Genomic DNA, 10,799 nt, shown 5'->3' on the forward strand with positions numbered 1-10,799 from the left:
AAACAGTATAACATTTTTTAAATCTAAACGTTGTGTCACATTCTATGCTTCGCCTAGTATAAGAAAAAATAAAATAAAATAAAATTTGGAAAATTTTCTATTAATTAAGGTGGTCAGACACGGGACTTTTTTTTTTCCCAAAAAGTTTTGGTAAAAAATTCATATTTAATTATTTATTTGGAATAAAAATACCGAAAAATATGCGTCACATCCGAGCATGAGTCTACTTTTCATATCTATAATTATATTTAAAAAATATTATCATTTGATTTTGATTAAGGTGGTCAGACATACACCTACTTTTTATTTTTGCCCTGAAATTTTTGTAGTACTGCATTAAAATTCAACCTTTTGACCAATCAATTATTTTTTTCTCCTGATAAGGCCTAGTAGTTTAGAAACTACATTCAATTTCTTACAGATTATTTTCTTACAACTTTTTGATATAAAGTCCATAACCACTTTAAAATTATGTGTCAAGTTGACATAACCCTGATTTTCTGATTTTTCACTGCCACTTAAGGCCATAGTTTGGTACACCATGATCCTGCACATACCCACCACCTTATAATAATCAAAAGAAGAGAGACTGGTACAAATGATAACGAACAGTCTAGTAATAGGTGGTTGTTCTTCAATGTTAGAGATCAATTCGTTGGAACATAAATAAGGAAATACTTCATTATGCTCTCTTCTTAGATGATTAAGGAGTGTATCACTCATTTGTGATTCAACCTAGGTCTAATTCCATGCAGACATGTGAAACAAAACTCCTCCATGAGATCAATCAATGAACCCCCAAAGAATCAAAAAACCTCCCCCAAAAAAGATGCTTTGGCACTTTATAAGTAGTGCGTGTACAATGGGCCACTTATCAAAATGAACAAAGTGGACTTTCTAATTTTGCTTGTTGCAACTACCTTTTGAGGCCTAAATCTTTCACTAAGCACTGTAGCTTAGATGTACAACAATTCTAAAAAGAAATGAAAGCAATACAATGTCGAAAAAGGCCCTAGTTTTGAAAATGAGAATTTTGTCCACACAACCCTAGAATCGAACTATAGATCTGGAAAGTAGACAAAAAATAATACACTTTCAAAAAAATGGAACCTATTTTCGAGTCTAGATGAGCTCGTACGGAGCATTTCAAGTTGCAAAATGTAGGATTATGCAAGTACAATCACCAAAAGATGTAATTTTTAAAAAATCCTTTCACCAAAACCAGAGAACAACACCATCACTAGAAAATTCAGGAAATTCTACTCAATTTCAAAACAAATTGCACTTGAATTAGAGTCTAGATGTCCAATTTATGGGCTCGCAAAGTTAGACTGCCAAATCAAAAAGCAATCTAGAGAGGGGTTTGGCAAGAAAATTGTGTTTAAATTTGACGGTCAAATAGTCGTCACAACAGTTATAAAATGCCTAGGTTTGATGGTTAGATGACTGTCAAATTTAACCTCGCCCCTAGATGACATCAACGAAAAAGAGCAGCTCAGGGTGACATGGCAGCGTGACTAGATTATCTATACTATACGGATGCACATGTGTCAAGGTCGTAGGTGCTTGTGTGTCAATGGTCTGACGTGGCACTAGAGGTGATAGGTTGCCATGTATAGCTGTCTGGGAGATCTAACAAGCTAAGCTGGCATCTCTATGGCCTGTGTGGCACTGCTAAGCGGGATCTCCGCATGGCCGAATGAATGGATGCCATGTGTTGCAATTTTAAAGGGGGTCTTTATTCATGTGGCAAAAAAATAGCAGTGGCTGAAAGTAGGAAAATGTGTTGAAAAAGCACTATTTGCTAACGGAATCTGAATTGCTGGTGACAGAGCCGGAATCGCAGATCGAGCTGGGAACTTAAAATGCAGTCGCAAAGTTTTAAAAAATGTCGATGGAATCAGGATCACACCAAAATATATGATTGTGGAAGACGTGCTAGAAAGTCATTGATCTATGGGGAATCTTAGTCGCTAAGGGTTTTAAAGAAAATGGTGCCAAAAATAGTAGATGTCGCACCTCACCGAGATCACAATGCAACTCGTCAAAAATTGAAATATTTGGCATCAGGATTTTCCATTGATTTATCCCACATCAACTAGAGATGTTACTCTTCGTTTTTTTAAAAAGAAACTCGCTTTAAGTCAATAACAAAGAGCCGCAGGAGGTAGAGTGGTAGTCGGTTGTGGATGTTGAGGGGGCTGGAAAATATTAAAGACCCACCAATAAATATGCCCGCCAAACTATAAGGAATAGTCGAAGGAATATTCTCTGCATGACAAACAAAATATACCCTTCGCAGGGTCAGGATTTAATAGCCTACTTCTGCTAAAAGAATTTCTTTGCTACCTGCCCAGAGGGCAAATTTTTTTCCAAGAATGTTGAAGAAAATGAAATTGCAAAGAAATTTAAAATGTAGATCCAAATAATGAAATTGTAGATATAAAAAAGACCATACCCGAACTACAAATTAGGGCCTCCAGGTTCTAATTTGCAAAAAAAAATTGCCTCATGGTCGAATTTGGCCGAAGATAGCTAAGTTTATAGTTGATCTTCACCGAATCAGCATTCCAGACACAATGGTGAGGTTCGATTTGGCTCTAGACACACCCAATTTCTGAAGTACTCTAAATTTGGGCTGAGGTGTTGAAGCAACAATAGTCTCGAATGACTATGTGATGAGAAAATCTCCAAGCTCTGATACCATGTAAGAATTTGCCTTAGGAAAAAATTCACCCAGGAACTAAGAACTCAAATACAAGCACAACTGTAGACCAAAAATGGATATGATCAATTAATCAAAGTATGTCCTAATACATTGCTCTATTCAGTATATGATATATGTACACACTAGGAGTGTTTGTATATAAAGGCCTCTCAGGAAGCACCTAGAATGTCTCTAGAAAGAACCAGGAGATAAGATAAGCACCATGACAACTAAGCACATGCCTTATCCATCATTCTAGATGAGTGGATAAGAATGACAATGTTGTAGACACCATGTGCTTAATTAGTGTGCTAACTCCTGTGTTGTAGACACAATATGCATAAAAGAGGTGCAAACTCCTGTGTTGTCAACATGACAACTCACACAAACTCCTAAGTGTCTCACAAAATAAAATAATAAAATAATGCACTAACCTAAGTAAACTTAAGTAAGTGTAAATAGTAAATACGTATTTACACCAACAAATTGATACCTCAACATGGATGTGTATCTAATTGATAACATGTTGCATGCCTAATTGTTGGATCATAGGCTTTCCTTCTCTTTTTAATATTGTTAACATTTTTATTATCTCTATATGCTACTTGTCTAGATGAATGTAAAAAGCTATTTCAAAAACCAATTTTAAATATAAATATTATATAATTAATATTTCAAATAAAAATTCTAAATGGATTTATATTTATAAAACAAAATTGAAGGTGTACCAAGTTGTAAATCTACCAAATTTTAAAATTCTAAAGTGTCCAAGAAGACTGATAAATCTACTTCCTCAAACGGGGAAAAATAAGTGGTGCCAATATAAGCTTGCATATATCTATAGATCATACTTTGTCTATACTACTTCTCTACCTAGTTTCGACCTTCACTCAATGCGAAAAATAAGGATATCAAGAGAAACTAGCAATTAAATGCAAGAAGCTTGAAAACTAAATAAAATATAATTTGAAATTCTCTAGGAGTCTTATATAGTCTCAAAAGTGCTTTTGAGGGTTGCAATTAAAAATATTGTTCCTTATCAAAATCTTAGTAAGTTGGAGAAGCAACATTAATGGTGGGTTGATTAAAAGATTATTGAAAGATGACTAGAATTACATAGCTAATTGATTTGGGGACAACAAAAGAGCAATTTTGAGATAACAAAATCTTGTTGATCAAGATTGAAGAGAAATCTCAATTAGAAGTAGAAAGGAAGAAAATTGGATGGATTTGAAAGTAATCATCCATATCAAAATAGGACAAGATTGCCCCTTTTGCCAAGTTAGGTGCCCAATCAATTCTAAGGTATCTAAGGAAACCATCACTTAGGAAACTTGGAAATCAATTCAAGAGTTGATTTAGAGGCATGAAATAAGGTATTGGATGTTTCATTAAGCTTGAAACTATTGAGAGAAGAATATAATTTAGACATTCACAAATAATCATCTAGATTATCAAATCATAATTGAACTAACATGTGGTCCAATCTTGATCACTTATTTGATTTCTAGAATAAGAAAAAATTTACCTCAAAACCATCTAAATATTTCTAGGGGAAAAAAAACATTGATCTAAAAAAACCCCACTCAAAATAAATAAAATAATATTTTAAAGTAAAATAAAACCAACAACAGGGGTAGAGGTCCAGTCACTAAAAAGGGACCCAATAACTGTAATACTTTTGTCATACTTACCTCTCTATTACTGCTCTTAAAAGAGAGCCCAAAAAATAAAACATGTGTACTATACTTGATTATTTTTAGCTTTTTAAAGACTTTTTTGGTTGGTGATTGACCAATTTGTGCACTAGGGAAAATGTTCTAGTTGCCACCCATGTTTGAGTGACCACTGCATCGGAAAGCCCAATTATTGCTCATAAGAAGATGCAAAAAATGATAGCACATGTACTAATAGTCGATCACACGTGTATTAATAGTTGACCAATTTTTAGCTTTCTTGGTTGCGGATTGGTCCATTTGTGCAAAAATTACTTTTTTTGTGAGAGACTATTGGGGGTGAACATAAGGAGTTCAAAACAAACATTTTTAAATGACACTTTTAGACCACCTCGCACTCTGTGAGTTCTACAAAGAGCTCCTTAAATGTGGGAAAGTTGAAAGGTTAGCTTTAAGCTCTTCACTCACCTACAAAGGTTCACCAAAAAAATTGACAAATTTCGACATACAAATTAGGAACTGTATGTGTGCAAAGTTAGCCTGGGCAACCATTGGGTTGATTCCCCTACTATTGGGAAAATTTATGAAGACTATTAGGACATTTAACCACTAGTACTGGAATTTTTTTAGTGAGTGACTATTGGTGCATGAATATAACAAGCATTGGTGAGCATTTTGAAATGACACTTTTGATCGCTTTGTACTCCACGACCCCCACAAAGAAATCCATAAATACTCAAAACCCAGAAATTTAGCTTTTCATTGTTCACTCACCAGAAAATACATAAAAACAAATTGATAAAATCCAACCTCTAGATTATTTCTCTTATATAAAATCACATATTGCAAATGAGAACTATGTATTTAAAATACCAACACGAAATAATGGAAACCACACAATGAGATGGAAACATTCTATTTGCAAGTTAATCACTATACCTTGATTTCTACTGAAAATCCTTAACACTCTTTTAAGTTCTTCAAATTCATAATTCTATAAATTTGTTTGTAGCCTCTCCGCCCGAGAAAAATTACATTTTAGACAAAATGGCGTCCCACTCATAACTTTGTTGATATGTTTTCTGTCCACTCAAGTGTAAGCATCATATTTAACAAGAAATTATGCATATGGTCCACCAATGAATTTACTGTGTTCTTACTTTAAGTCAATTCCTTAATGTGATGGGAATGGCTAAGGCGTATATAGGTTCCACTTGGAGAAAAGACGAAGGGCCACAGGGGGGAGGTACTGATAACTTATAAATTATTGAGTTATCTTAATTACATCAATCAGATCATCATCTTAATTCTGAAATGTCTTGGATCTTATCCATTGACCACAATATTCTTTTCAGCTTCTTCAGAAAAGTAGACTTGAAAAATCCACCCACAATAACAAAATAACCAACTTGGTAACGTCTTAAACATTGGAAATTATATTCAATTAACCCATAGATTACAATGATAGGAAAAAAGAAGAATTTTAATAGCTGTAGTTATCCCCCACCATGTAATGAAAGTGTTATGGTCATGTAACATCTTGAACATAGAAAAAGCAAAGGACTTTTGCAGCCCTGGCTCAGAGGACCACACAATACTTTGCAAACATAATATCAAATGGATAGACACCTGTTGATTGGTAGACGTTTAGAAAAGAAATATTTTGTCCTCCATCATTACCATATTCGGTAGTTTCAGAACTCTCTTAGTATTACAGAAAACTGTACATCAATCCTTGATGTACATAATCAACTATATATATAGAATTCACCTGGATTCTTATTACATGGCATTATGGGCATGCGTCAAGTCTAGGCTCAAAGGGAAATCCCACTAAATGGAAATCTCTCTTCCTTGGAAAAAATGGATCAGAGGGAAGCCATTGCCATGTATTCTTGCAGAGGTCATGAACAAGCACATTAGGGTTTCTGTGTGTAGTGATGTATATTTGATTTCCTAGGCCCGAGCAAACAAATGGAGCATAAAATGCTAGTGGTGCTGAGAAAACCTTACAGATTTCATTGGGTGCTGTACTGATTTCCACCCATTCCTTTCTACAAAAATCAAGCTCCCATATAACAATCCTTCTTGTGGAGTCTTCTGTTTCAGCTTGATCCATAACTCGTCCAACCATAAGAACCCTGCCACAAGATTCAACCAGTGAGGGCGATGCTAATGAAGAAGGCATCTGCACCGTCAGCTCAGACCAACTTTCAGTAACCAGGTCAAAAACCACAACGCCGTAGGGGAGCTCAGTAATGCAATAGAAGAGATTATTACACCATACGCCCGGATCAGAACCAAACTTGGCTTCTGCCAATGGCTTCCCACACATCTTCCATGAATTCTTTGATGAATCATAAACCTCCGTGAAGAGCTCGTATGTGTAAGGAATCATGGATGCTAACCCATTTTCTCCAGAGACCATGATCTTGTAACAGTGGTTTGAGGAATCCGTGATCATGGTGAGCTTGTGGATAAGGCTGACTTGTAGCATTCTAGGCAGATGCCTTTGGGTTTTGGTGATGGGATTGCATATTGAAAGGACTCTACATTCTGCAACCTGATTGCCTAGGCAGAGTAGGCTCCCTGATACTGCTAATATGGATGTTAATGGTGATACTCTAACCAATCCATTTTGAAGCTTTGTACTGCTGTTGGCACTGGCAGGCCTGATGATAGTGTGCCATTTGTTCATTGATGGATCATATGAACATGATGCTCTTCCAATTGTGCAGAGGATAAACCATGGCCTTGGAGTACAAATCCTTGACAGAGCACTCTGGAATCTCTTTGATTGAACCAGAAAGTTCCATCTCCTGCAAACACAACGAAGACGAAGTATGCTTGTCAGGGGCAGATATGAGAATATCCTGTCCATTAAATCCTCGGGCAGAGCACTCCATATGTTTATGTTTACTCCATCATCACCAATGGAGCTTGGTGAATCCTTGTTACAGTGATTAGTCCCAAAATCGGCTGCTGCCTGATCCCTCATTGGCTTCTCAGGCCAGCATGCTAGGGTTAATCTATCACATTCTGCCAACATTGCCACGAAGTTGTGGCAGATAATACACTCCTTCCCTTTTTCTTGGAATTGGAAAATGGGTAAAACCCTTCAAATGGCAACTGGTGAATAAGTTGGTTAATAATGGCCCCTCCTTGTTAGTGGCAGTCACAAACTAGCTTGGAATTAGTAATGCCCTGAAACAAGGCAATTAGTAATGCCCCTTAGGACTTTAGTTACTCATGAAATAGCACCCTAGGCAGTAGTTTCAGATTGAATATACAGCAGGCACAAATGTTAATGAGAAAACCATTCTCTGAATTCTTCAATGCCGCTTGATTGTTACCAAGCATAAACAATAATGACGAGCCTTGAAAACCCCAAAAAAACTATTTCTAACTCATGGCAAGGTATCAAACAAAATGTTTTTTTGCACTTTTAATGCTAAAATTCTCACCAGTGACACCCAACAGCAATTTCATGACAAAATTGATTTCAATCCCCTACTACTGCTTTCCCCTGAAATTTTTGTAATTCTCAGCTCTGTTGTATACCCGTTTCTTAGGAAACAAAAAAACACCAACCATTAGAAAATCACAAAATCATGTATTATGAGTTTTGTTCTCTCTCTGGTGTCTTCACCCTGACATTACCCAGTCAGAATTTCTCAAGCAGACAATCAGACTCTAATAATTTCCTCTCACCAATAGAAAAATAGAGTCATTGAAAGTAAAATACAAATTAGTTAAGCTTCAAGCTCTGCAACTTCCATATCATGTATGTTTGCCACCAAACGAAAACTAAATCTCACATATAAAGTATCAAACATGGAAAGCTATATAAAAGTATGTGCTTTCCTCCCTGAGATCAAAGGATTTATCAACCTCAAAATGAAAAATTACACCATCAAAATCAATACGCACAGCTCAGAAACCCAAAACCATCTGCACCCTCTTTAGTACTGAATGGCAGCTACTGATCAAGAGCAAAAACACAAAAAACCAAAATTTTCCAAATCTAAAATAGCCAAAGGATTGAAAAGCACAAAACAAAAATATAATCTCAATTGATGTCGTCAAAGCTTCATAAATACATGCTCCGTGCTCCTGATCAGCCACCAGCCACCATTAACAGCCCTCCAAACTACATGGGTACGTCCATTATCCTCAGGACGGCAACTTACTCAAACTCCAAGATTTTTTTTTGCCTCAAAACAAAAATCAAAAGAAAAAATCTACCATCAAAAATTTAGATTACTCTGAATCAACAAAAATTTAAAACTGAAGCTACAAGAACAAATGAAACAACAAATGAAGCCCACAGGAAGGCACAATACCCGAAACAAAAAATAAAGAAATGGAATAACCTAGAGATGAATCTAGCGCTAAACCAGACGACAGACAATTCCAAGAACAAAACTTCTTCTCGAATTTACTGAGCTTAGTCATGAATGAATGCATGGACTAGAATTTCTTCATTTTTCCCAAAATCCAAGGAAATCTGAGACGATCAGAGTATCTATCTATGCGAAATCCAAAACTCAGAGAAAAATTCAGATATGAGAGAATCTATGACTCCCAACAGACATGCACAAAATAAACTGCTACCATCTGCAATTATATGACGACCACGATGATGATCAATCCACACTTTCAAATTATTCAAAACTCTTAACCAAAGGTACGTAAAATACGGGGAAATCATGACGTCACGTAATTAAATCCCGTCCTTTTTTAACTCGACACGACGTTGGCCAACGATAACCCCAATTTAGCCAGCCTAACAACATCAACCCCTTAATTTTCCCCGCAAAACGACAAAGACGCTGAAAGCGACAGCGTGACGTGGCGCAACGCTTAATCATTGAATCGGAACTAATCGCCACGTAAACAGTTTTACACGTGGCACGAAAATTACGGCCATCAGGGGCTTTAAATTTTTTGACGTGGCGGAACCTCACTGGGAGAGGGCACGTGAGGCTGCACGAATCTTATCTGCTGAATAGATTTTCTACTGTGCTCTTGGATTTTTTATTTATAGTTTGATTGATTGCTTGGGTTTAGGTTTATGATGTGGGGTTAGGTTTTAGAGTTTAGTGAAATTTTTAATTTATGGAGAGTGGGTGAGAAAGGGACACCACGATAGGGAGGGTACGTAAGGTCAAATTCCCAAGGGGGAAGAAAATTGATTGATTTGAAGGGTGTGGGGCCCGCCCTAGGAATAAGATAATAATGCTTAGAAGGGGATGCTTTTATATTCATGGTAATGATGTGTATTGTGGAGGGGCCTTCCCACTTACCTATCTCATCAATGTTTATTCCACTTACTCCCATATCACCGTGGAGAGATTAGATTCTCTATCCGTCTCCCCCCATTAATGGAGCAATGTACTACTGCTAACCTGCATTTTAGAGTCATTAGATCTTGTTTGTAAGGCCCGTTTGGTGAGCGGAATAGGAATACGTATTCCAAAAATTTTGAATTTTTTGTTTGGATGCACCAAAACGGGATTAGAATACGAAGCAAAAATAGAATACGTATTTCATTTTTGGCTCAAAAATGGGGTTTTACAATTCCACCAAAATAGGTGGTATTGGAATGCGTATTCCTATTCCATTTTTTTTAATTTTAGAAAACATAAATTTTTTGGTCCGCGAATTCCCATCAAATATTGGCTGAACCAAACAGAGAATAGGAATACGTTCTATTCCATAATACGTATTCCTATTCTGCTCACCAAACGGGCCTCAAGTGAACACAAAGATTGGATTTGAGGATTTGCCTTCTTCGTAACATGAGTTGAGTTACTTCTTAAATTTTGGTTTTCAATTTTGACAATCGTTGTCATATTTAGTGCAAGAGTAACCTTAAGAAATTCACTAGCCTTTATTTTCATCAAATGATGTGTACATATATAGACCACTCTTGGTCCTTTTTAGATTCCATCAAGCTCCCAAACCTTATATTTTAAGTTATTAGATCTATTATGTAAGGTCTATCCTTACTTGTACTTATTATTCCTTCTACTACTAGGAATCAAGATCTCAAAGAACATGAATTGGCTCTTGAAAATAATGCTAGCTTATGAAGCTTAAATTATTTTCATGGAATGTTAGAGGGATTTCCCTCCCCCATCACCAACTGCGCTCATGAAGATAGTAACTTGGCCACAATTAAATGGTAACCACACACCGCAAAGAAGGATACATTCACACCAATTATAATACATGACTCAAGGACAATAAAACAAAGTAGGCAAGAACACAATGCAAACACACAATACAAGTAGGAGAAAGTCGCTACTCAAGGCTATAAAATTTGTAGTGTAGAGACTAAAGGGGGAGTGTCAAATTACGCGACTTTCAATATCTCAAGTAGCATCAAGTGTCAATTCAATTTCCTCGGACAA

The 10,799-nt window shown here is 36.2% G+C and overlaps 1 protein-coding gene across 1 annotated transcript; it reads right to left on the reverse strand.

The window, feature by feature from the left end:
• Positions 1–5,796: 5,796 nt before the first annotated feature.
• Positions 5,797–9,029, reverse strand: LOC149544396 (F-box only protein 6-like). Its single transcript, XM_089798833.1, has one exon. The coding sequence runs from the start codon at positions 7,430–7,432 to the stop codon at positions 6,176–6,178; it is 1,257 nt and encodes a 418-aa protein (XP_089654959.1). The 5' UTR covers positions 7,433–9,029; the 3' UTR covers positions 5,797–6,175.
• Positions 9,030–10,799: the final 1,770 nt, after the last annotated feature.

The sequence above is a fragment of the Cupressus sempervirens genome, chromosome 8 (assembly GCF_028749045.1).
Source record: "Cupressus sempervirens isolate cs-2001-9-10 chromosome 8, ASM2874904v1, whole genome shotgun sequence".
In the NCBI taxonomy this organism is placed as follows: domain Eukaryota; kingdom Viridiplantae; phylum Streptophyta; class Pinopsida; order Cupressales; family Cupressaceae; genus Cupressus; species Cupressus sempervirens.

Coding starts and splice junctions, on each gene's coding strand:
- LOC149544396 (XM_089798833.1), bottom strand. CDS start 7,432: ATGTTGGCAGAATGTGATAGATTAACCCTAGCATGCTGGCCTGAGAAG.